Source organism: Petromyzon marinus, chromosome 24, assembly GCF_048934315.1.
Source record: "Petromyzon marinus isolate PM22_M1 ecotype Great Lakes invasive population chromosome 24, UKy_Petmar_22M1.pri1.0, whole genome shotgun sequence".
Lineage (NCBI taxonomy): Eukaryota > Metazoa > Chordata > Hyperoartia > Petromyzontiformes > Petromyzontidae > Petromyzon > Petromyzon marinus.
In genome coordinates, this window is record NC_133690.1 from 5,913,763 (window position 1) to 5,941,183 (window position 27,421).

At 46.1% G+C, this 27,421-nt stretch overlaps 2 protein-coding genes across 5 annotated transcripts in view; one reads left to right on the forward strand and one right to left on the reverse strand.

The window, feature by feature from the left end:
- The window catches only part of LOC142928854 (emopamil-binding protein-like), an 82,495-nt gene that overhangs the window by 50,131 nt on the left and 4,943 nt on the right, over positions 1-27,421 (reverse strand). The gene's annotated exons all lie outside the window — the stretch shown is intronic.
- LOC142928900 (uncharacterized) lies at positions 1,435-23,587 on the forward strand. Of its 4 annotated transcripts, none has more exons than XM_076069369.1 (6): positions 1,440-2,502; positions 3,877-4,103; positions 12,754-12,799; positions 17,109-17,210; positions 17,924-17,987; positions 23,290-23,587. In XM_076069369.1, the coding sequence occupies exons 2-6, from the start codon at positions 3,919-3,921 to the stop codon at positions 23,532-23,534; spliced, it is 642 nt and encodes a 213-aa protein (XP_075925484.1). In that variant the 5' UTR covers positions 1,440-2,502; positions 3,877-3,918; the 3' UTR covers positions 23,535-23,587. The 4 variants fall into 4 exon arrangements, with proteins under 4 accessions (XP_075925486.1, XP_075925484.1, XP_075925483.1 ...); XM_076069368.1 differs by having other exon boundaries at positions 1,441-2,502; positions 3,265-4,103; XM_076069370.1 differs by having other exon boundaries at positions 1,446-2,502; positions 3,995-4,103.

The following is a 27,421-nucleotide window of genomic DNA, read 5'->3' on the forward strand; positions in this document are numbered from 1 at the left end:
TGATATCTTCACTGGCGTTCCTCAAAAGGTGCAGAGATTCAAAGGTAATACCAAACGCAGTTAAAATAACACATCACATAAAGTCTTCTAAAGCTAACCAAATACTACACAAAGCTAGCGAATTATTATTAATAGAGAGAATACAGCACAATAGGAGTGAATTATCTTACATTTCGGAATCGCTAAAGCAGTTACACTTAGATATAAGCAATAGTGTATCTATGCATTATTGGAATATAATCGATAACATAACACAACAATCGGCTGATAATGTGTTTAAACTAACAAAAACTAACCAAATTAATAAATTTTCTAGACTACAAAATAAACAAATCCCTACTGAAAACCAAAAATGTAAAAACAAAACTGTACTGAACTTGACCAACACTGTATTAACCGGTGACATGGTCTCTATCCTTTCTAAAGGCCTTAACTTTGCCGTTACCCCAAGCATAATTCCAGTGGATGAGATCATTGCTGAGGTAGAATCAGCACTTAGACTCCTTCCACATAATGAGGCAGAGATGACTAGACATGAGGTTGCTAAAATAATTGAGAATAGCAAAGTTCCAAAAGTAAATATTAGCTCTAACGAGGCAAAAGCCTTAAGAGAGCTGCGTGTAAATAAGGATATCCAAATCCTAGCAGCTGATAAAGGCCGCACTACTGTAGTGATGTCACGAGCCGATTATGATAATAAAATTAGAAATTTACTAGAGGAAAGTACCTACATTAAAATTAAACGAGATCCAACTAATACTTTAGAACGTAAGACCTCTGCAATAATTGCAAATTCATTAATCCCTAAAAATGAGCCTCAAAACCACCTAGACTCTATGGGCTACCAAAGATTCATAAAATCGGCATCCCATTACGACCCATAGTCAGTACAATTGGCTCTGCCACATATCAATTAGCAAAATATATAACCAAACAAATACAGCCCTACATCGGTAAGACATCTTCATTCATAAAAAATTCAGAACATCTTGTGAATGTGATTAAAGATATTAAACTTACTCCTGATGATATTCTGGTAAGTTTTGATGTTATTTCTCTATTCACTAAGGTTCCAGTGGACGAATCGCTTAAATTACTTGATACACTAGTAAAGAATACCGGTTTACAAAAAGATATTCCGAAACTTGCTGGCCATTGTTTAAATAACACTTACTTCTTATGGAGAGGGGATTTCTTTAAACAAAAGGAAGGAGCAGCAATGGGTTCTCCTTTATCCCCTGCTATAGCAAATTTGTACATGGAAAACTTTGAAATAAGAGCACTTGCCTCGAGCACATTAAAACCATCCTTTTGGTTTAGGTATGTGGATGACACTTCGGTTGTCTGGCCACATGGTAAAGATACACTTAATGATTTTCTAAATCATCTCAATGCACAAAACCCGGCCATCCAGTTCACCATGGAAATGGAGGTGAATAACACACTCCCATTCCTAGATATTTTGCTTGGACATGGCCTAAACGGTAAAATAACACACAGCGTTTACAGAAAGCAAACGCACACTGATGCCTATCTGAATGCAGAATCACATCATCATCCAGCTCAAAAATCCTCTCTTATCAAGACGCTCGTACATCGGGCGAAAACGGTGTCAGATGGTGAGAGTCTAGTGAGAGAGATTAAACACGTTAAAGACGCACTACGACAGAATGGCTACAATAATGCTCAAATTAACAGAGCACTGAATGCCAAATCACGATCGCAAAGCAATACTACTGAAAGCGACCAGATTGTTAAAACAATAAAAATCCCATATATCTCAGGAGTAACTGACAAATTAGCCCGCGTTTTGCAAAAGCAAAACATTACAGTAAGATTTGGTACAGTACACAAAATTCAAAAACTAGTATCTTGCACTAAAGACGCATTACCTAAACTATCAACAGAAGGTGTATATCGGATTAATTGTTCATGTGGCAGCTGCTACATTGGGCAGACGGGACGTAACATCAGCGTAAGACTAAAAGAACATCAGAGAAATATTAAATTATCTCAAACACAACTGTCGGCAGTGGCAGAACATGCTTGTCAACAAGGACACTCAATTGATTTTGACAATGTTGCAGTGGTGTGTAAAACTAATTATTACTGGCAAAGACTAATTAGAGAATCCATTGAAATTGAGAGGAACAAGAATAACTTTAATCGCTCTGACAGCTACCGGCTTAGTGCGGCCTGGAAACGTATTATTAAATAATACACATTACATTTTGATTTAAAGAATTACTAATCTACAACTCATTACTAATCATAACCAATGACTGATTACTAATCGATTATATAATTACATTACCCCCCCCCCTCCGCCTCTAATCACTGCACCTGATGAGTTAAGTGATGTCGTCACCCTGCTGCTCTATATAAAACCGGGAGCAAGCGAGGGCTTTACCATTCTGGCGAATTGCCCGATGATGCTGGAAGTATTTACCAGCGAAACGTCGTACTCAAACTGTAAATGTGGATTAACTCTTCAACACACCGGTGAGCTGAAGTGGTGAATTATTTGTCTTTTGTCAACGTGACACTTTTTTTTGCTGATTGGCCGTGTCGGGTGGTGGAGGGTTACGACACATTTATAAATAAACGCGATCTAACCCAAAAACCTTTATTATGAAGTCTATGGGCAGTGTTGAGTCTATGGGCAGTGCTGAGTCTATGGGCAGTGTTGAGTCTATGGGCAGTGCTGAGTCTATGGGCAGTGCTGAGTCTATGGGCAGTGTTGAGTCTATGGGCAGTGCTGAGTCTATGGGCAGTGCTGAGTCTATGGGCAGTGTTGAGTCTATGGGCAGTGCTGAGTCTATGGGCAGTGTTCGCCGAGCCGTTGAAACGGAAACGGCCAGTGCGCACGCGCGCGTTGGCGCGGCGGTCACGTGGTGCGTTGGTTACGTAACGCTCTTCGTGACGCGCGTAGAACTGACACGTGACTAGCTACGTCATTATGAGACGAACTCTGACAAGGACGCACGCTTTTTCACACGCTCTAAAAAAAATCTAAATACACTCTCTCACTCTCTCTCTCACACACACACACTCTCACACACTCTCTCACACTCTCACACACTCTCACACACTCACTCTCTCTCTCACACACACACACTCTCACACACACTCTCTCACACACACACTCTCTCTCACACACACACTCTCACACACACACTCTCACATACACTCTCACACACATACTCACACACACACTCTCACACACACTCTCACACACACACTCACACACACACACTCTCTCAGAGTCTCACACACACTCTCACACACACACTCTCACACACACACTCACACACACACTCTCTTTCACACTCTCACACACACACACTCTTTCACACACACTCACACACACACACTCTCTCACACACACTCACACACACACTCTCTCAGAGTCTCACACACACTCTCACACACACACACTCTCACACACACACTCTCTTTCACACTCTCACACACACACACTCTCTCACACACACTCACACACACACACTCTCTCACACACACACTCTCTCAGAGTCTCACACACACTCTCACACTCCCTCTCACTCTCTCACACACTCACTCTCACATACACACACTCTCACACACACTCTCTCACACACTCACACACACACTCTCTCTCACACTCTCACACACACTCTCACACACACACACTCTCTCACACACTCATTCTCACACACACACACTCTCACACACTCTCTCACACACACACACACTCTCACACACACACACACGCTCCCATACTCTCTCACACACATACACGCTCCCACACTCTCACACACTACCTCGAAAACACTGACACGCTATCTCGCAACGCTCACCCACACGGCTCATTCCCTTCATTGACGCCGAGCGGAGGGATAAGGAGGGTGAGGTTGCTTCAGAGGGAGAAGATCCGCCATGCTATCTCAGCGCACGTGGCTCGTCTGCCTGCTGCTGCTGCTGCCTCTGCTGCTTCTGCTGCTGCTGAGCCCAGGCATGGAGGTGGACCCTCCGTTGGCCTCGCTCCCCGTTACAATGCCACCGCCGCTCGTAGCGTCGGGCGTTTGGAGGCCGCATTCTCTGCTCACGGCGATTTGGCGCTGGTAAGTAAACCTGAAACGACTTGGGGCCGTCCATAAATGACGTCACGCGCCTAGGTGGGGGTGGGGGTGGAGGATGGGTCAGACATTTGTGACGATGTGTGACGAGGAGGAGGGGTGGGAGGGTTTGAGAAATGTGACGTCGCATCAAAATGCGCAACTTTAAATAAATATAGACAACACGTTCTGCTTATATTGTTAGTTCTTTCGGTCAAGTCACCACGTAGAAGGGAAACAATAAAATAATAAAAATATCAAACAATAAAATTATCACGACGTTTCGACTGCAACACGAGCAATCATCATCAGGTGTGAAAACCACAGCAGGAAATAATTGTAAAAAAGTGGCGTTTTATTTTAACGTTAGCACCACGGAGAGCGATTTGGCAGTTATTCATATGGACGAGTTGTGTTAAGGGGTCGTCCATAAATGATTGTTCACGCTTATGGTGGCTTTCAGACCGCATCCATTATTTTCGTCTCCCCCCCTACTCTTTTCCGAACATAGATGGACTCATATTCTTAGCTCTTTCGGTAAAGTCACGTTGAAGGGAAACAATAAAATAATAAAATATATAAAACAATAAAAAATCTCACGACGTGTGTTATGGTCGAAACGTCGTGAGAATGTTTATTGTTTTATATATATTTTATTATTCTATTGTTTCCCTTCAATGTGACTTTACCGAAAGAGTTAAGAATAATAATTATTGCAGTCACGAAAGCTTTAAATCAAAATAGATGGACTCGTCCATCTGAATAACTGCCAAATCGCTCTCCGTGGTGCTAACGTTAAAAATAACCCGCAACTTTTTTTAAAATTTGCTTGATGTGGTTTTCACACCTGATGATGATTGCTGCTTGTGTTGCAGTTGAAACGTCGTGAGAATTTTATTGTTTTATATTTTTATTATTTTATTGTTTCCCTTCCACGTGGTGGTGAATTTACCGAAAGAACCAAGAATATGAATCCCTGCAGTCACGAAAGCTTTAAATCAAAACGTTCTACTTAATTAAATAGATATATATTTTTAAATACATGTTTTCTCCTACAACATCAGAGTGCAGCGCCACATTAAATACACACTACAATGACAATAGTTTAAAGCGATTTGAAGCATGTTTTATTTTAAAATTGGAAATATTTTTGTGGGGGGGGGGGGGGGGGGCAGAGCTTTGTGACGTCATATTTGAGGGGGGTCTGACTTTTTGTGACGCCGTGTGACGTCATTTATGGACGGCCCCTTTTAACTTTTTTGTTATATATTCATCTAAAATGTTTTAGCCGGGTAAGGCGCGCTTCCGTGGCTGTCTGGAACGCTGTCTTCCTTCCGTTATTAGGAAGCCGCTGGGAGCTTTGATGCCACTTTGAAATCATCACCGAGATCGACAAACTCATTTCTGCGAAAGTGCTTCTTGTTGTCGTGACTGCAGGAATTCAAATTGTTTGGGTCTTTCGGTAAAGTCACCTTGATAGGTTCAAAATTAGTCAAAATAAACAAAAAAAACACAACACACAGCAAACCGGTTAGTGCTGTACTAGTAACGAATTGTAAATGTTGTAGTGGGTTAAGCTCTCCAACACACAGCAACCGGTTAGTGCAGTACTAGTAACGAATTGTGAATGTTGTAGTGGGTTAAACTCTCCAACACACAGCAACCGGTTAGTGCTGTACTAGTAACGAATTGTGAATGTTGTAGTGGGTTTAACTCTCCAACACACAGCAACCAGTTAGTGCTGTACTAGTAACGAATTGTAAATGTAGCAGTGGGTTTAACTCTCCAACACACAGCAACCGGTTAGCACTGTACTAGTAACGAATTGTAAATGTAGCAGTGGGTTTAACTCTCCAACACACAGCAACCGGTTAGCACTGTACTAGTAACGAATTGTGAATGTTGTAGTGGGTTTAACTCTCCAACACACAGCAACCGGTTAGTGCTGTACTAGTAACGAATTGTAAAAGTAGTAGTGGATTTAAAACTCCAACACACAGCAACCGGTTAGTGCTGTACTAGTAACGAATTGTAAATGTTGTAGTGGGTTTAACTCTCCAACACACAGCAACCGGTTAGTGCTGTACTAGTAACGAATTGTAAATGTTGTAGTGGTTAACTCTCCAACACACAGCAACCGGTTAGTGCTGTACTAGTAACGAATTGTAAATGTTGTAGTGGGTTTAACTCTCCAACAAACAGCAACCGGTTAGTGCTGTACTAGTAACGAATTGTAAATGTCACAGTGGGTTTAACTCTCCAACACACAGCAACCGGTTAGTGCTGTACTAGTAATGAATTGTAAATGTTGCAGTGGGTTTAACTCTCCAACACACAGCAACCGGTTAGTGCTGTACTATTAACGAATTGTTAATGTTGCAGTGGGTTTAACTCTCCAACACACAGCAACCGGTTAGTGCTGTACTAGTAACGAATTGTAAATGTTGCAGTGGGTTTAACTCTCCAACACACAGCAACCGGTTAGTGCTGTACTAGTAACGAATTGTAAATGTAGTAGTGGGTTTAACTCTCCAACACACAGCAACCGGTTAGTGCGGTACTAGTAACGAATTGATAATGTTGTAGTGGGTTTAACTCTCAAACACACAGCAACGGGTTAGTGCTGTAAAAGTAAGGAATTGTAAATGTCGTAGTGGGTTTAGCTCTCCAACACACAGCAACCGGTTAGTGCTGTACTAGTAATGAATAGTAAATGTCGTAGTAGGTTTAACTTTCCAACACACAACAACCGGTTAGTGCTGTACTAGTAACGAATTGTAAATGTTGTAGTGGGTTTAACTATCCAACACACAGCAACCGGTTAGTGCTGTACTAGTAACGAATTGTAAATGTTGCAGTGGGTTTAACTCTCCAACACACAGCAACCGGTTAGTGCTGTACTAGTAACGAATTGTAAATGTAGTAGTGGGTTTAACTCTCCAACACACAGCAACCGGTTAATGCTGTACTAGTAACGAATTGTAAAAGTAGTAGTGGGTTTAACTCTCCAACACACAGCAACCGGTCAGTGCGGTACTAGTAACGAATTGATAATGTTGTAGTGGGTTTAACTCTCCAACACACAGCAACCGGTTAGTGCAGTACTAGTAACGAATTGTGAATGTTGTAGTGGGTTAAACTCTCCAACACACAGCAACCGGTTAGTGCTGTACTAGTAACGAATTGTGAATGTTGTAGTGGGTTTAACTCTCCAACACACAGCAACCAGTTAGTGCTGTACTAGTAACGAATTGTAAATGTAGCAGTGGGTTTAACTCTCCAACACACAGCAACCGGTTAGCACTGTACTAGTAACGAATTGTGAATGTTGTAGTGGGTTTAACTCTCCAACACACAGCAACCGGTTAGTGCTGTACTAGTAACGAATTGTAAAAGTAGTAGTGGATTTAAAACTCCTACACACAGCAACCGGTTAGTGCTGTACTAGTAACGAATTGTAAATGTTGTAGTGGGTTTAACTCTCCAACACACAGCAACCGGTTAGTGCTGTACTAGTAACGAATTGTAAATGTTGTAGTGGTTAACTCTCCAACACACAGCAACCGGTTAGTGCTGTACTAGTAACGAATTGTAAATGTTGTAGTGGGTTTAACTCTCCAACAAACAGCAACCGGTTAGTGCTGTACTAGTAACGAATTGTAAATGTCACAGTGGGTTTAACTCTCCAACACACAGCAACCGGTTAGTGCTGTACTAGTAATGAATTGTAAATGTTGCAGTGGGTTTAACTCTCCAACACACAGCAACCGGTTAGTGCTGTACTATTAACGAATTGTAAATGTTGCAGTGGGTTTAACTCTCCAACACACAGCAACCGGTTAGTGCTGTACTAGTAACGAATTGTAAATGTTGCAGTGGGTTTAACTCTCCAACACACAGCAACCGGTTAGTGCTGTACTAGTAACGAATTGTAAATGTAGTAGTGGGTTTAACTCTCCAACACACAGCAACCGGTTAGTGCGGTACTAGTAACGAATTGATAATGTTGTAGTGGGTTTAACTCTCAAACACACAGCAACGGGTTAGTGCTGTAAAAGTAAGGAATTGTAAATGTCGTAGTGGGTTTAGCTCTCCAACACACAGCAACCGGTTAGTGCTGTACTAGTAATGAATAGTAAATGTCGTAGTAGGTTTAACTTTCCAACACACAACAACCGGTTAGTGCTGTACTAGTAACGAATTGTAAATGTTGTAGTGGGTTTAACTATCCAACACACAGCAACCGGTTAGTGCTGTACTAGTAACGAATTGTAAATGTTGCAGTGGGTTTAACTCTCCAACACACAGCAACCGGTTAGTGCTGTACTAGTAACGAATTGTAAATGTAGTAGTGGGTTTAACTCTCCAACACACAGCAACCGGTTAATGCTGTACTAGTAACGAATTGTAAAAGTAGTAGTGGGTTTAACTCTCCAACACACAGCAACCGGTTAGTGCGGTACTAGTAACGAATTGATAATGTTGTAGTGGGTTTAACTCTCCAACACACAGCAACGGGTTAGTGCTGTACTAGTAACGAATTGTAAATGTTGTAGTGGGTTAAGCTCTCCAACACACAGCAACCGGTTAGTGCAGTACTAGTAACGAATTGTGAATGTTGTAGTGGGTTAAACTCTCCAACACACAGCAACCGGTTAGTGCTGTACTAGTAACGAATTGTGAATGTTGTAGTGGGTTTAACTCTCCAACACACAGCAACCAGTTAGTGCTGTACTAGTAACGAATTGTAAATGTAGCAGTGGGTTTAACTCTCCAACACACAGCAACCGGTTAGCACTGTACTAGTAACGAATTGTAAATGTAGCAGTGGGTTTAACTCTCCAACACACAGCAACCGGTTAGCACTGTACTAGTAACGAATTGTGAATGTTGTAGTGGGTTTAACTCTCCAACACACAGCAACCGGTTAGTGCTGTACTAGTAACGAATTGTAAAAGTAGTAGTGGATTTAAAACTCCAACACACAGCAACCGGTTAGTGCTGTACTAGTAACGAATTGTAAATGTTGTAGTGGGTTTAACTCTCCAACACACAGCAACCGGTTAGTGCTGTACTAGTAACGAATTGTAAATGTTGTAGTGGTTAACTCTCCAACACACAGCAACCGGTTAGTGCTGTACTAGTAACGAATTGTAAATGTTGTAGTGGGTTTAACTCTCCAACAAACAGCAACCGGTTAGTGCTGTACTAGTAACGAATTGTAAATGTCACAGTGGGTTTAACTCTCCAACACACAGCAACCGGTTAGTGCTGTACTAGTAATGAATTGTAAATGTTGCAGTGGGTTTAACTCTCCAACACACAGCAACCGGTTAGTGCTGTACTATTAACGAATTGTTAATGTTGCAGTGGGTTTAACTCTCCAACACACAGCAACCGGTTAGTGCTGTACTAGTAACGAATTGTAAATGTTGCAGTGGGTTTAACTCTCCAACACACAGCAACCGGTTAGTGCTGTACTAGTAACGAATTGTAAATGTAGTAGTGGGTTTAACTCTCCAACACACAGCAACCGGTTAGTGCGGTACTAGTAACGAATTGATAATGTTGTAGTGGGTTTAACTCTCAAACACACAGCAACGGGTTAGTGCTGTAAAAGTAAGGAATTGTAAATGTCGTAGTGGGTTTAGCTCTCCAACACACAGCAACCGGTTAGTGCTGTACTAGTAATGAATAGTAAATGTCGTAGTAGGTTTAACTTTCCAACACACAACAACCGGTTAGTGCTGTACTAGTAACGAATTGTAAATGTTGTAGTGGGTTTAACTATCCAACACACAGCAACCGGTTAGTGCTGTACTAGTAACGAATTGTAAATGTTGCAGTGGGTTTAACTCTCCAACACACAGCAACCGGTTAGTGCTGTACTAGTAACGAATTGTAAATGTAGTAGTGGGTTTAACTCTCCAACACACAGCAACCGGTTAATGCTGTACTAGTAACGAATTGTAAAAGTAGTAGTGGGTTTAACTCTCCAACACACAGCAACCGGTCAGTGCGGTACTAGTAACGAATTGATAATGTTGTAGTGGGTTTAACTCTCCAACACACAGCAACCGGTTAGTGCAGTACTAGTAACGAATTGTGAATGTTGTAGTGGGTTAAACTCTCCAACACACAGCAACCGGTTAGTGCTGTACTAGTAACGAATTGTGAATGTTGTAGTGGGTTTAACTCTCCAACACACAGCAACCAGTTAGTGCTGTACTAGTAACGAATTGTAAATGTAGCAGTGGGTTTAACTCTCCAACACACAGCAACCGGTTAGCACTGTACTAGTAACGAATTGTGAATGTTGTAGTGGGTTTAACTCTCCAACACACAGCAACCGGTTAGTGCTGTACTAGTAACGAATTGTAAAAGTAGTAGTGGATTTAAAACTCCTACACACAGCAACCGGTTAGTGCTGTACTAGTAACGAATTGTAAATGTTGTAGTGGGTTTAACTCTCCAACACACAGCAACCGGTTAGTGCTGTACTAGTAACGAATTGTAAATGTTGTAGTGGTTAACTCTCCAACACACAGCAACCGGTTAGTGCTGTACTAGTAACGAATTGTAAATGTTGTAGTGGGTTTAACTCTCCAACAAACAGCAACCGGTTAGTGCTGTACTAGTAACGAATTGTAAATGTCACAGTGGGTTTAACTCTCCAACACACAGCAACCGGTTAGTGCTGTACTAGTAATGAATTGTAAATGTTGCAGTGGGTTTAACTCTCCAACACACAGCAACCGGTTAGTGCTGTACTATTAACGAATTGTAAATGTTGCAGTGGGTTTAACTCTCCAACACACAGCAACCGGTTAGTGCTGTACTAGTAACGAATTGTAAATGTTGCTGTGGGTTTAACTCTCCAACACACAGCAACCGGTTAGTGCTGTACTAGTAACGAATTGTAAATGTAGTAGTGGGTTTAACTCTCCAACACACAGCAACCGGTTAGTGCGGTACTAGTAACGAATTGATAATGTTGTAGTGGGTTTAACTCTCAAACACACAGCAACGGGTTAGTGCTGTAAAAGTAAGGAATTGTAAATGTCGTAGTGGGTTTAGCTCTCCAACACACAGCAACCGGTTAGTGCTGTACTAGTAATGAATAGTAAATGTCGTAGTAGGTTTAACTTTCCAACACACAACAACCGGTTAGTGCTGTACTAGTAACGAATTGTAAATGTTGTAGTGGGTTTAACTATCCAACACACAGCAACCGGTTAGTGCTGTACTAGTAACGAATTGTAAATGTTGCAGTGGGTTTAACTCTCCAACACACAGCAACCGGTTAGTGCTGTACTAGTAACGAATTGTAAATGTAGTAGTGGGTTTAACTCTCCAACACACAGCAACCGGTTAATGCTGTACTAGTAACGAATTGTAAAAGTAGTAGTGGGTTTAACTCTCCAACACACAGCAACCGGTTAGTGCGGTACTAGTAACGAATTGATAATGTTGTAGTGGGTTTAACTCTCCAACACACAGCAACGGGTTAGTGCTGTACTAGTAATGAATAGTAAATGTCGTAGTAGGTTTAACTTTCCAACACACAACAACCGGTTAGTGCTGTACTAGTAACGAATTGTAAATGTAGTAGTTGGTTTGACTCTGCAACACACAGCAACCGGTTAGTGCTGTACTAGTAACGAATTGTAAATGTCGTAGTGGGTTTAACTATCCAACACACAGCAACCGGTTAGTGCTGTACTAGTAACGAATTGTAAATGTCACAGTGGGTTTAACTCTCCAACACACAGCAACCGGTTAGTGCTGTACCAGTAACGAATTGTAAATGTTGCAGTGGGTTTAACTCTCCAACACACAGCAACCGGTTAGTGCTGTACTAGTAACGAATTGTAAATGTTGCAGTGGGTTTAACTCTCCAACACACAGCAACCGGTTAGTGCTGTACTAGTAACGAATTGTAAATGTTGCAGTGGGTTTAACTCTCCAACACACAGCAACCGGTTAGTGCTGTACTAGTAACGAATTGTAAATGTTGTAGTGGGTTTAACCCTCCAACACACAGCAACCGGTTAGTGCTGTACTAGTAACACATTCTAAATGTAGTAGTGGGTTTAACTCTCCGACACACAGCAACCGGTTAGTACTGTATTAGTAACGAATTGTAAATGTTGTAGTGGGTTTACCTTTCCAACACACAGTAACTGGTTAGTGCTGTACTAGTAACGAATTGTAAATATTGTAGTGGATTTAACTCTGCAACACACAGCAACCGGTTAGTGCTGTACTAGTAACGAATTGGCCACGTTCTGTTTACGTAACGCAAACCCCTTAAATAATTGGCCATGTCGGGTGGTGGCGGCTTTAACGACACAGTAATTCATATTAACGCGATCTAACATCAAACAAACCTTAATTATTGATATATTATAATCATATATATTATAATCATATATATTATAATCATATATATTATAATCATTGCGTTGGTCATCCCGACACCACTCCCCCCACCTCTCCCTCCCACCCCTCCCCCCACCCCTCCCCCCACGTCTCCCCCCACCCCTCCCCCCACGTCGCCCCCCACCCTTCCAACCACGTCCCCCCACCCCTCCCCCCACCCCTCCCCCCACCCCTCCCCCCACGTCTCCCCCCCCCCCCCCCCTCTGTGTTTCAGGGGAAGCTCCACGGCGTGGCTGTCATGGCTCAGCGTGACAATTCAGGTGAGACTCCCGTCCCGTGTCTCTCTGTCTCTGTGTCTCTGTCTCTGTGTCTGTCTCTGTGTCTCTCTGTCTCTATGTCTCTCTGTGTCTGTCTCTGTCCCGGCCCGTGTCTCTCTGTCTCTGTGTCTCTCTGTCTCTGTCTCTCTGTCTCTGTGTCTCTCTGTGTCTGTCTCTGTGTCTCTCTGTGTCTCTCTGTGTCTGTCTCTGTCCCGTCCCGTGTCTCTCTGTGTCTGTCTCTGTCCCGTCCCGTGTCTCTCTGTGTCTCTCTGTATGTCTCTGTGTCTGTCTCTGTGTCTCTCTGTCTCTGTATCTCTCTGTGTCTGTCTCTGTCCCAGGCCGTGTCTCTGTCTGTCTCTGTGTATCTCTGTATCTGTCTCTGTGTCTCTCTGTGTCTCTCTGTGTCTGTCTCTGTGTCTCTCTGTCTGTCTCTGTGTCTCTCTGTATGTCTCTGTGTCTGTCTCTGTCCCATGCCGTGTCTCTCTCTGTCTGTCTCTGTCCCGTCCCGTGTCTCTCTGTCTCTGTCTCTGTCCCATGCCGTGTCTCTCTGTGTCTGTCTCTGTGTCTCTCTGTCTCTGTCCCATGCCGTGTCTCTGTGTCTCTCTGTATGTCTCTGTGTCTCTCTGTGTCTGTCTCTGTGTCTCTCTCTGTCCTATGTCGTGTCTCTCTGTGTCTGTCTCTGTGTCTCTGTGTCTCTCTGTTTGTCCCAGGCCGTGTCTCTCTGTGTCTGTCTCTGTGTCTCTCTGTTTGTCTCTGTGTCTCTCTGTCTGTCCCATGCCGTGTCTCTCTGTGTATGTCTCTGTTCCATGTCGTGTCTCTCTATGTCTGTCTCTGTGTCTCTCTGTGTCTGTCTCTGTATCTCTCTGTGGCTGTCTCTGTGTTTCTGTCTCTGTCCCATGCCGTGTCTCTCTGTGTCTGTCTCTGTGTCTCTGTGTCTCTCTGTCTGTCCCAGGCCGTGTCTCTATGTGTATGTCTCTGTCCCATGCCGTGTCTCTCTGTGTATGTCTCTGTCCCATGTCGTGTCTCTCTGTGTCTGTCTCTGTGTCTCTCTGTATCTGTCTCTGTGTCTCTCTGTGTCTGTCTCTGTATCTCTCTGTGTCTGTCTCTGTGTTTCTGTCTCTGTCCCATGCCGTGTCTCTCTGTGTCTGTCTCTGTGTCTCGCTGTATCTGTCTCTGTGTCTCTCTGTGTCTGTCTCTGTATCTCTCTGTCTGTCTCTGTGTTTCTGTCTCTGTCCCATGCCGTGTCTCTCTGTGTCTGTCTCTGTTTGTCTTTGTGTCTCTCTGTCTGTCCCAGGCCGTGTCTCTCTGTGTCTCTCTGTTTGTCTCTGTGTCTCTCTGTGTCTGTCTCTGTGTCTCTCTGTTTGTCTCTGTTTCTGTCTCTGTCCCAAGCCGTGTCTCTCTGTGTCTGTCTCTGTCCCATACCGTGTCTCTCTGTGTCTCTCTGTATGTCTCTGTGTCTCTTTGTCCGTCCCGTCCCGTGTCTCTCTGTGTCTGTCTCTGTGTCTCTCTGTTTGTCTCTGTGTCTGTCTGTCTGTCGCAGGCCGTGTCTCTCTGTGTCTGTCTCTGTCCCATGCCGTGTCTCTGTTTCTCTCTGTATGTCTCTGCATCTCTCTGTGTCTGTCTCTGTGTCTCTCTGTGTTTCTGTCTCTGTCCCGTCCCGTGTCTCTCTGTGTCTGTCTCTGTCCCATGTCGTGTCTCTCTGTGTCTGTCTCTATCCCGTCCCGTGTCTCTCTGTGTCTGTCTCTGTGTCTCTCTGTGTCTGTCTCTGTCCCGTCCCGTTTCTCTCTGTATTTCTGTCTCTGTCCCATGTCGTGTCTCTCTGTGTCTGTCTCTGTCCCGTCCCGTGTCTCTCTGTGTCTGTCTCTGTCCCATGCCGTGTCTCTCTGTGTCTGTTTCTGTATCTCTCTGTGTCCGTCTCTGTGTCTTTCTGTCTGTCTTTGTCCCATGCCGTGTCTCTCTGTGTCTGTCTCTGTCCCATGCCGTGTCTCTCTGTGTCTGTCTCTGTATCTCTCTGTGTCTGTCTCTGTGTCTTTCTGTCTGCCTTTGTCCCATGCCGTGTCTCTCTGTGTCTGTCTCTGTCCCATGCCGTGTCTCTCTGTGTCTGTCTCTATGTCTCTCTGTTTGTCTTTGTGTCTGTCTATCTGTCCCATGCCGTATCTCTCTGTGTCTGTTTCTGTCCCATGTCGTGTCTCTCTGTGCCTGTATCTGTGTCTCTCTGTGTCTGTCTCTGTGTCTCTCTGTGTCTGTCTCTGTGTCTCTCTGTCTGTCCCAGGCCGTGTATCTCTGTCCCATGCCGCGTCTCTGTGTCTCTCTGTCTGTCCCAGGCCGTGTCTCTGTGTGTCTCTGTCTGTCCCATGTCGTGTCTCTCTGACTGTCCCAGGCCGTGTCTCTGTGTCTCTCTTTTTGTCTCTGTGTCTCTCTGTTTGTTCCAGGCCGTGTCTCTCTGTCCAATGCCGTGTCTCTGTGTCTCTCTGTATGTCTCTGTGTCTCTCTGTTGTCTCTGTGTCTCTCTTTCTCTGTCCCAGGCCGTATCTCTCTGTCCCATGCAGTGTCTCTGTGTCTCTCTGTCTCTGTGTCTCTCTGTCTGTCCCAGGCCGTATCTCTCTGTTCCATGCCGTGTCTCTGTGTCTCTCTGTATGTCTCTGTGTCTCTCTGTCTCTCCCAGGCCGTGTCTCTCTGTCCCATGTCGTGTCTCTGCATATCTCTGTATGTCCCATGTCGTGTCTCTGTGTCTCTCTGTCTGTCTCTCTGTGTCTCTCTGTCTGTCCCATGTCGTGTCTCTGTGTCGCTCTGTGTCTCTCTGTCTGTCGCATGCCGTGTCTCTGTGTCTCTTTGTCTGTCCCAGGCCCTGACGTAGTGTAGTAGTATATAATGTTGTGTAGTAGTGTATAATGTAGTGTAGTAGTATATAATGTAGTGTAGTATATAATGTAGCATAGAAGTATATAATGTTGTGTAGTAGTGTATAATGTAGTGTAGTAGTATATAATGTAGTGTAGTATATAATTAAGTGTAGTAGTGTATAATGTAGTGTAGTAGTATATAATGTAGTGTAGTAGTATATAATGTAGTGTAGTAGTGTATAGTGTAGTAGTATATAATGTAGTGTAGTAGTAGTATATAATGTAGTGTAGTAGTGTATACTGTGTATAGTAGTGTATAATGTAGTGTAGTATATAGTAGTGTATAATCTGTATGGTAGTGTATAATGTAGTGTAGTATATAGTAGTGTATTACGTGTATAGTAGTGTATAATGTAGTGTAGTAGTGTGTAATGTAGTGTAGTATATAGTAGTGGAGTAGTGTATAATGTAGTGTAGTAGTATATAATGTAGTGTAGTAGTGTATAGTGTAGTAGTATATAATGTAGTGTAGTAGTATATAATGTAGTGTAGTAGTGTATAATGTAGTTTAGTATATAGTAGTGTATAATGTAGTGTAGTAGTGTATAGTGTAGTAGTATATAATGTAGTGTAGTAGTATATAATGTAGTGTAGCAGTGTATAATGTAGTGTAGTAGTATTTAATGTGGTGTAGTAGTACATAATGCAGTGTAGTAGTATATAATGTAGTAGTATATAATGTAGTGTAGTAGTGTATAGTGTAGTAGTATATAATGTAGTGTAGTAGTACATAATGTAGTGTAGTAGTATATAATGTAGTAGTATATGATGTAGTGTAGTAGTTTATAATGTAGTGTAGTGGTGTATAATGTAGTGTAGCAGTATATAATGTATTGTAGTATATAGTAGTGTAGTAGTATATAGTAGTGTAGTAGTATATAGTAGTGTAGCAGTATATAATGTAGTGTAGTAGTATAGAATGTAGTGTAGTAGTAGTATATATTGTAGTGTAGTAGTATATAGTAGTGTAGCAGTATATAATGTAGTGTAGTAGTGTAGAATGTAGTGTAGTAGTAGTATATAATGTAGTGTAGTAGTATATAGTGTAGTGTAGTAGTATATAATGTAGTGTAGTAGTATATAATGTTATGTAGTAGTAGTATATAATGTAGTGTAGTAGTATATAATGTAGTGTAGTAGTATATAATGTAGTGTAGTAGTATATAATGTAGTGTAGTAGTGTATAATGTAGTGTAGTATATGGTAGTGTATAATGTAGTGTAGTAGTGTATAATGTAGTGTAGTATATTGTAGTGTATAATGTAGTGTAGTAGTATATAATGTACTGTCGTAGTGTATAATGTAGTGTAGCATATAGTAGTGTATAATGTAGTATAGTACAGTACATGCCGTAGAACACGTTTGGAATCGACCTTCGTCTTTGTCTTTGCCTCCGCGTTCTGCCCCAGGACTTCCACCTGTGGCTGACCGTGTCTCACTGCGCATCCTGCACCAGGTCATGCAACGGCATCGTCTTTGTGACGTCACTCGCCGGGATTTCCCTTGGATTGGTGGGTAATGCACGCGAACAGCAAACTCGCCCGCCCGCTCACCACTCGTACACTCGCTCACCACTCGCTCACTCGGCCGCTTGCCCACTCACCCACTCGCTCAATCGCTCACCAATCGCACACTCGCTCACCACTCGCTCACCACTCGCTCACCACTTGATCACTCACCCACTCTCCCACTCGCTCACTCACCACTCGCTCATTCACTCACCGCTCACTCAGCACTCGCTCACTCACTCAGCCACTCACTTCCTCACTCACCACACAAACTCACCCCCACTGTGTGTGTGTCTGTGTGTGTCTGTGTGTGTGTTTGTGTGTGTCTGTGTGTCTGTGTCTGTGTGTGTCTGTGTGTGTCTGTGTGTGTGTCTGTGTGTCTGTGTGTGTGTCTGTGTGTGTGTCTGTGTGTGTCTCTGTGTGTGTGTCTGTGTGTGTCTCTGTGTGTGTGTCTGTGTGTGTCTGTGTGTCTGTGTGTGTGTCTGTGTGTGTGTCTGTGTGTGTGTCTGTGTGTGTGTCTGTGTGTGTGTCTGTGTGTCTGTGTGTGTGTGTGTCTGTGTGTGTCTGTGTGTGTGTGTGTGTGTCTGTGTGTGTGTGTCTGTGTGTGTCTCTGTGTGTGTGTCTGTGTGTGTTTGTGTGTGTGTCTGTGTGTGTTTGTGTGTGTGTCTGTGTGTGTGTGTGTGTCTGTGTGTGTGAGAGTTCCTGTCTGCCTGTAGCTCGCCTGCTGCCTCTACTTCCTCCAGAGACGGACGGTGCCAGATCCCATGGTGCTCATGCAGGGTAAGCGACGTTTTGGTCTCACGGCCTACAGCAGGAATGCCTTCACGGGCTCCATAGATCTCCATGGATCTCCATGGGTCTCTGTTTTTCCGTGTCTCTATGGGTCTCTGTGTGTCTCTATGGATCTGTGTTTATCTATGGGTCTCTGTGTATCTCTATGGGTCTCTGTGTGTCTCTATGGGTCTCTGTATGTCTCTGTTTTTCTGTGTCTCAATGGGTCTCTGTGGGTGTCTGTGGGTCTCTGTGGGTCTGTGTGTATCTATGGGTCTCTGTGTGTCTCTATGGGTCTCTGTGTGTCTCTATGGATCTGTGTGTATCTCTGGGTCTCTGTGTATCTCTATGGTTCTCTGTGTGTCTCTATGAGTCTCTGTATGTCTCTGTTTTTCTGTGTGTCTCTATGGGTCTCTGTGTGTCTCTATGGATCTGTGTGTATCTATGGGTCCCTGTGTATCTCTATGGGCCTCTGTGTGTCTCTATGTGTCTCTGTATGTCTCTGCTTTTCTGTGTCTCAATGGATCTCTGTGGGTCTCTGTGGGTCTTTGTGTGTCTCTATGGATCTGTGTGTATCTATGGGTCTCTGTGTATCTCTATGGGTCTCTGTGTGTCTGTATGGGTCCCTGTATGTCTCTGTTTTTCTGTGTCTCTATGGGTCTCTGTGGGTTTCTGTGTGTCTCTGTGTGTCTCTATGGATCTGTGTGTATCTATGGGTCTCTGTGTGTCTCTATGGATTTGTGTGTATCTCTGGGTCTCTGTGTATCTCTATGGATCTCTGTGTGTCTCTATGAGTCTCTGTATGTCTCTGTTTTTCTGTGTGTCTCTGTGGGTCTCTGTGTGTCTCTATGGATCTGTGTGTATCTATGGGTCCCTGTGTATCTCTATGGGTCTCTGTGTGTCTCTATGGGTCTCTGTGTGTCTCTATGGATCTGTGTGTATCTATGGGTCTCTGTGTGTCTCTATGGGTCTCTGTATGTCTCTGTTTTTCTGTGTCTCTATGGGTCTCTGTGGGTCTCTGTGTGTCTCTGTGTGTCTCTATGGATATGTGTGTATCTATGGGTCTCTATATCTCTATGGGTCTCTGTATGTCTCTATGGGTCTCTGTATGTCTCTGTTTTTCTGTGTGTCTCTAGGGGTTTCTGTGTATCTCTATGGATCTGTGTGTATCTATGGGTCTCTGTGTGTCTCAATGGGTCTCTGTGTGTCTCTATGGATCTGTGTGTATCTCTGGGTCTCTGTGTATCTCTATGGGTCTCTGTGTGTCTCTATGAGTCTCTGTATGTCTCTGTTTTTCTGTGTGTCTCTATGGGTCTCTGTGTGTCTCTGTGGGTCTCTGTGTGTCTCTATGGATCTGTGTGTATCTACGTGTCTCTGTGTGTCTCTATGGGTCTCTGTGTGTCTCTATGGATCTGTGTGTATCTATGGGTCCCTGTGTATCTCTATGGGTCTCTGTGTGTCTCTATAGGTCTCTCTATGTCTCTGTTTTTCCGTGTCACTATGGGTCTCTGTGGGTCTCTGTGGGTCTCTATGGGCCTCTGTGTGTCTCTATGGGTCTCTGTATGTCTCTGCTTTTCTGTGTCTCAATGGATCTCTGTGGGTCTCTGTGGGTCTTTGTGTGTCTCTATGGATCTGTGTGTATCTATGGGTCTCTGTGTATCTCTATGGGTCTCTGTGTGTCTCTATGGGTCCCTGTATGTCTCTGTTTTTCTGTGTCTCTATGGGTCTCTGTGGGTTTCTGTGTGTCTCTGTGTGTCTCTATGGATCTGTGTGTATCTATGGGTCTCTGTGTGTCTCTATGGATTTGTGTGTATCTCTGGGTCTCTGTGTATCTCTATGGATCTCTGTGTGTCTCTATGAGTCGCTGTATGTCTCTGTTTTTCTGTGTGTCTCTGTGGGTCTCTGTGTGTCTCTATGGATCTGTGTGTATCTATGGGTCCCTGTGTATCTCTATGGGTCTCTGTGTGTCTCTATGGGTCTCTGTGTGTCTCTATGGATCTGTGTGTATCTATGGGTCTCTGTGTGTCTCTGTGTGTCTCTATGGATCTGTGTGTATCTATGGGTCTCTATATCTCTATGGGTCTCTGTATGTCTCTATGGGTCTCTGTATGTCTCTGTTTTTCTGTGTGTCTCTAGGGGTCTCTGTGTATCTCTATGGATCTGTGTGTATCTATGGGTCTCTGTGTGTCTCAATGGGTCTCTGTGTGTCTCTATGGATCTGTGTGTATCTCTGGGTCTCTGTGTATCTCTATGGGTCTCTGTGTGTCTCTATGAGTCTCTGTATGTCTCTGTTTTTCTGTGTGTCTCTATGGGTCTCTGTGTGTCTCTGTGGGTCTCTGTGTGTCTCTATGGATCTGTGTGTATCTACGTGTCTCTGTGTGTCTCTATGGGTCTCTGTGTGCCTCTATGGATCTGTGTGTATCTATGGGTCCCTGTGTATCTCTATGGGTCTCTGTGTGTCTCTATAGGTCTCTCTATGTCTGTTTTTCCGTGTCACTATGGGTCTCTGTGGGTCTCTGTGGGTCTCTGTGTGTCTCTATGGATCTGTGTGTATCTATGGATCTCTGTGTGTCTCTATGGGTCTCTGTGTGTCTCTATGGGTCTCTGTATGTCTCTGTTTTTCTGTCTCTATGGGTCTCTGTGGGTCTCTGTGTGTCTCTATGGATCTGTGTGTATCTATAGGTCTCTGTGTATCTCTATGAGTCTCTGTGTGTCTCTATGGGTCTCTGTATGTCTCTGTTTTTCTATATCTCTATGGGTCTCTGTGGGTCTCTGTGTCTCTGTGTGTCTCTATGGATCTGTGTGAATCTACGTGTCTCTGTGTGTCTCTATGGGTCTCTGTGTGTCTCTATGGATCTGTGTGTATCTATGGGTCCCTGTGTATCTCTATGGGTCTCTGTGTGTCTCTATAGGTCTCTCTATGTCTCTGTTTTTCCGTGTCACTATGGGTCTCTGTGGGTCTCTGTGGGTCTCTATGGGCCTCTGTGTGTCTCTATGGGTCTCTGTATGTCTCTGCTTTTCTGTGTCTCAATGGATCTCTGTGGGTCTCTGTGGGTCTTTGTGTGTCTCTATGGATCTGTGTGTATCTATGGGTCTCTGTGTATCTCTATGGGTCTCTGTGTGTCTCTATGGTTCCCTGTATGTCTCTGTTTTTCTGTGTCTCTATGGGTCTCTGTGGGTTTCTGTGTGTCTCTGTGTGTCTCTATGGATCTGTGTGTATCTATGGGTCTCTGTGTGTCTCTATGGATTTGTGTGTATCTCTGGGTCTCTGTGTATCTCTATGGATCTCTGTGTGTCTCTATGAGTCGCTGTATGTCTCTGTTTTTCTGTGTGTCTCTGTGGGTCTCTGTGTGTCTCTATGGATCTGTGTGTATCTATGGGTCCCTGTGTATCTCTATGGGTCTCTGTGTGTCTCTATGGGTCTCTGTGTGTCTCTATGGATCTGTGTGTATCTATGGGTCTCTGTGTGTCTCTGTGTGTCTCTATGGATCTGTGTGTATCTATGGGTCTCTATATCTCTATGGGTCTCTGTATGTCTCTATGGGTCTCTGTATGTCTCTGTTTTTCTGTGTGTCTCTAGGGGTCTCTGTGTATCTCTATGGATCTGTGTGTATCTATGGGTCTCTGTGTGTCTCAATGGGTCTCTGTGTGTCTCTATGGATCTGTGTGTATCTCTGGGTCTCTGTGTATCTCTATGGGTCTCTGTGTGTCTCTATGAGTCTCTGTATGTCTCTGTTTTTCTGTGTGTCTCTATGGGTCTCTGTGTGTCTCTGTGGGTCTCTGTGTGTCTCTATGGATCTGTGTGTATCTACGTGTCTCTGTGTGTCTCTATGGGTCTCTGTGTGCCTCTATGGATCTGTGTGTATCTATGGGTCCCTGTGTATCTCTATGGGTCTCTGTGTGTCTCTATAGGTCTCTCTATGTCTCTGTTTTTCCGTGTCACTATGGGTCTCTGTGGGTCTCTGTGGGTCTCTGTGTGTCTCTATGGATCTGTGTGTATCTATGGATCTCTGTGTGTCTCTATGGGTCTCTGTGTGTCTCTATGGGTCTCTGTATGTCTCTGTTTTTCTGTCTCTATGGGTCTCTGTGGGTCTCTGTGTGTCTCTATGGATCTGTGTGTATCTATAGGTCTCTGTGTATCTCTATGAGTCTCTGTGTGTCTCTATGGGTCTCTGTATGTCTCTGTTTTTCTGTATCTCTATGGTTCTCTGTGTGTCTCTATGGGTCTCTGTGTGTCTCTATGGGTCTCTGTGTGCCTCTATGTGTCTCTGTGTATCTATGGGTCTCTGTGTATCTATGGGTCTCAGTGTTTCTCTATGGGTCTCTGTGTATCTATGGGTCTCTGTGTATCTCCATGGGTCTCTGTGTGTCTCTGTGTATCTCTTTGGGTCTCTGTGTGTCTCTATGGGTCTCTGTATGTCTCTGTTTTTCTGTGTCTCTATGGGTCTCTGTGGGTCTCTATGGATCTGTGTGTATCTATGGGTCTCTGTGTATCTCTGTGGGTCTCTGTGTGTCTCTATGGGTCTCTGTGTGTCTCTATGGGTCTCTGTATGTCTCTGTTTTTCTGTATCTCTATGGGTCTCTGTGTGTCTCTATGGGTCTCTGTATGTCTCTGTTTTTCTGTATCTCTATGGTTCTCTGTGTGTCTCTATGGGTCTATGTGTGTCTCTATGGGTCTCTGTGTGTCTCTATGTGTCTCTGTGTATCTATGGGTCTCAGTGTTTCTCTATGGGTCTCTGTGTATCTATGGGTCTCTGTGTATCTCTATGGGTCTCTGTGTGTCTCTATGGGTCTCTGTATGTCTCTGTTTTTCTGTGTCTCTATGGGTCTCTGTGGGTCTCTGTGTGTCTCTGTGTGTCTCTATGGATCTGTGTGTATCTATGGGTCTCTGTGTATCTCTATGGGTCTCTGTGTGTCTCTATGGGTCTCTGTGTGTCTCTATGGGTCTCTGTATGTCTCTGTTTTTTCTGTATCTCTATGGGTCTCTGTGTGTCTCTATGGGTCTCTGTATGTCTCTGTTTTTCTGTATCTCTATGGGTCTCTGTGTGTCTCTATGGGTCTCTGTGTATCTCTATGGGTCTCTGTGTGTCTCTGTGTATCTATGGGTCTCTGTGTATCTATGGGTCTCTGTGTGTCTCTATGGGTCTCTGTGTATCTATGGGTCTCTGTGTGTCTCTGTGTAACGACACGTGTTTGACCTCCTCCTTCCCACCCCCACCTTCCTCCACCTCCACCTCTTCCTCCCCCCTCCTCCTCCTCCCCCCTCACCTCCCTCTCCCCTCCTCCCCCTCTACCTTCCCAACACCACCAGAGCGCCACTTCTTCCACCACGGCGGGCACGGCGACGGAATCTTCGTCTTCCTCGACGAGGAGGAGCAGGGGGAGCAAGAGGAGCGTGGTGGTGGTGGTGGTGGCATGGTCGTCCACCCCGACCGCGACTTTGGCGACTTGGTGCGCTTCCAGCAGAACGCCGGCGACCTGCGCTGGATGGAACCCTTCCCGTGGGACGAGGACGACGAGGACGACGAGGAGCTGATCCTGCTCTGGGATGACTGAGGGCGGCCCCGCGGATTAATAAAGCATCGTTCGAGTCGCCGTTGGCTTTGTGATTGTTGTTGTTGTTGTCGTCTCGTTCGCGTTAAACTGCCCCTACAGACATAACAGGGCTGTAGGGGGCAAGTGGCTGTGTGTAGCGAGCAGCAGCTATAGACACAGACAAAGGTCCCCCGTGTAGCCTCTAACAGGGCTGTAGGGTCAAGTGGCTGTGTGTAGCGAGCAGCAGCTGTAGACACAGACAAAGGTCCCCCGTGTAGCCTCTAACAGGGCTGTAGGGGGCAAGTGGCCGTGAGCAGCGAGCAGCAGCTGTAGACACACAGACAAAGGTCCCCCGTGTAGCCTCTAACAGGGCTGTAGGGGCAAGTGCTGTGAGTAGCGAGCAGCACCTATAGACACACAGACAAAGGTCCCCCGTGTAGCCTCTAACAGGCTGTAGTGGCAAGTGCTGTTAGCGAGTAGCAGCACCTGTGAAGGCTACCGGCACTGTGGCACACGAGGGGGTGGGTGGCCAGCACCAGGCCCGACCGCCTTTGTCTCCCCAGTGGCGATGTTTACTGCACATCGCAGCAGGTACTCATTTGAGGCTGAGTCAACCTAGGGGGAGGCCCTGGACCGGTTTAGATAATCGTCACTGGCGGTGTTGGCCTTGAGCGGGAATCGAATTCGGGTCGCCGGGTTCGTAGCACAGCGTAGCGCTAACCGCTACACTGACACACACACACACCACACACACACTGACACACAAACACACAACAACAACAACCGCCATTCGCCACTAAGTGGCGGTGACGTCACCACGACACTTGTGCCAGGCCATGTGCACCTTGAGGCCACGTGAAGTGTCGAACGCCAGCGGGCAGGAGGTCACGGGGCAGACCAAGTGCCACGGGTCGACTGACTGAGATGACTGAGATGACTGATGCACCACCTGTGCCCCCTACTGTGCCAACCTGCTGTGCATTAGCCACCCGGCGCTCCGCTCGTTGTTGTGAGCGTCGCTCCTCCGCCCTGCGTTCTTGTTGGAGGGTGACTACCTCCAACTGCCCAGTAGGGTCCTTCACGAGCCTCCTACACAGAGGCCGATCTTGACACCACTGGTACCAGTCATCGGCAAGTCCACTCAGCTCCACGTCCTCCTGTACCAGATCACTCCATCTCTTATCTAGCCCGTGCCGCGCCCGTTTAGCCCCCTCAATCCGGCCGAACAAAAGCTGTTTCGGCATGCGGTGTCTGGGCATGCGGGCTACATGACCCAGCCAACGCAGCCTTGCCTGCCGGAGGAGCTCACCGATGGGACCGTGCCCAGATCTTTCAAGGATTTGTGAGCTCCTCACACAATCCAGCCTGGTTAAACCCAGGATGGATCGTAGGCAGGCCAGCCTAAATGTTTCTAACCGGCGAAGATGTTCCATTAGGGGGGTCCACGTTTCGCAAGGGTAGAGAAGGGAGGGAATGACCGTGGCCGAGAAGACCTGAAGCTTAGTGCGGAGCGACAGACTAGGTAGCTTCCACACAGCGTTACGCAACCGATGAAAAGATATTGCCGCTCGACTGTTTCGGAGTGAGACCTCTGCTGTTAAACTGGAGCCGGTCATAAGCACACTACCCAGGTATGGGAAACTCTACACTCTCTCCACAATTGCCCCATCACCAATTGGGAGTTGTGGGGGTAGAGTGCCCGATGGTACAACATACCCAGGCAGTTGCTTAGTTTTGGTGGGGCTGATGGTAAGGCCGCACCTCCTAGTGGCACACTCCAGTCTCAGCAGCAGCATCTCCATCTCCTCCTCTGAGTATGCCGAAATTACCAAGTCTCCGGCATACGTAACGTGGTTGACCAATAGGGAGCCATCCCTTGACCGCACCCGGGCATCGATCAGCCTCCCATTGTATCTGTACCAGATGGAAATTCATCGGGTACAGCTACTGAAGGCTTCACGAACTACGTGATCGAAATAGATGTTAAATAATGTTGGAGCCAGAGGACATCCCTGTCGCACCCCAAGGTGTACAGGCAATGGCTCTGACGCCGGCCACGTAGTTTTACCCAGGCCCGCTCACCATCATGAAGGTCCTTAATGAGCATGAGCAGAGGGTCAAGGACTCCGAAAGCACGAAGAACAACCCAGAGCCCAAGCCTACTGATGGTAGCATAGGCCTTGACTCACACAGACACACACACACACAGACATACACACAGACACACACACTCACAGACACACACAGACACACAGACACACACAGACACACAGACACACACACAGACACACACACGCACGCGTTCCCGTGAATATGCTCGGCAGCTGCTGGGTCTGTCCCGTGACCTCCTCCTGCACCTAGCCTGGCACAGCAGTCAACCCAAGGCACCTGCTGGGTCTGTCCCGTGACCTCCTCCTGCACCTAGCCTGGCACAGCAGTCAACCCACGGCACCTGCTGGGTCTGTCCCGTGACCTCGTCCTGCATCTAGCCTGGCACAGCAGTCAACCCACGGCACCTGCTGGGTCTGTCCCGTGACCTCTTCCTGCACCTAGCCTGGCACAGCAGTCAACCCATGGGCACCTGCTGGGTCTGTCCCGTGACCTCCTCCTGCACCTAGCCTGGCACAACAGTCAACCCACAGCACCTGCTGGGTCTGTCCCGTGACCTCCTCCTGCACCTAGCCTGGCACAGCAGTCAACCCACGGCACCTGCTGGGTCTGTCCCGTGACCTCCTCCTGCACCTAGCCTGGCAAAGCAGTCAACCCAAGGCACCTGCTGGGTCTGTCCCGTGACCTCCTCCTGCACCTAGCCTGGCACAGCAGTCAACCCAGGGCACCTGCTGGGTCTGTCCCGTGACCTCGTCCTGCACCTAGCCTGGCACAGCAGTCAACCCACGGCACCTGCTGGGTCTGTCCCGTGACCTCTTCCTGCACCTAGCCTGGCACAGCAGTCAACCCAGGGCACCTGCTGGGTCTGTCCCGTGACCTCGTCCTGCACCTAGCCTGGCACAGCAGTCAACCCACGGCACCTGCTGGGTCTGTCCCGTGACCTCTTCCTGCACCTAGCCTGGCACAGCAGTCAACCCACAGCACCTGCTGGGTCTGTCCCGTGACCTCCTCCTGCACCTAGCCTGGCAAAGCAGTCAACCCACGGCAGCTGCTGGGTCTGTCCCGTGACCTCCTCCTGCACCTAGCCTGGCACAGCAGTCAACCCATGGGCACCTGCTGGGTCTGTCCCGTGACCTCCTCCTGCACCTATCCTGGCACAGCAATCAACCCACGGCACCTGCTGGGTTTGTCCCGTGACCTCCTCCTGCACCTATCCTGGCACAGCAATCAACCCACGGCACCTGTGGAGTCCCCCGGTGGAGCGAGCGTCCAGAGTCGGCGAGAATGATCGAGAAAAGGGGCGTGGCCTCGTGTTGGTATATAAGGGAGATGCGCGGGAGACTCGGGGCTGTTGCGGTGGAGGTCTCCGCCTGATGCCAAGTGAACGTGTCTTCAATGAGATGCCATCTCAAGGGAAGTGTGTCGAGTCGTCATTACGTCAGTGTCGTGATGCAGTTCGGAGACAGGAATTATTGGAGGCGCCTTCTTTACTCTTGCACGCGAAGGGGACTGCACGCACCCTACGTGGGTGCACACTCTTTATGTATATCTCACACACAGCCGTGCCTACTCTCAGTGGCACTACCTAGCTAGTACAGTTGGCAGGCTGTCGAGCTAGCGGGGCCCGGTGATCAGGGGCGGAGCCAGGATGTTGACTTTGAGGGGGGGGGGGGGAGCGGGGGGGGGGGTTGACTTCAATATTCTGAGATATCCAGTGTAATGTTTTCCAGTGGGCGCCACAAAATGCGTAAAACAAATTGTCTTGGATTTGAACTCGGAGTTTATTAATAGGTCGGAGC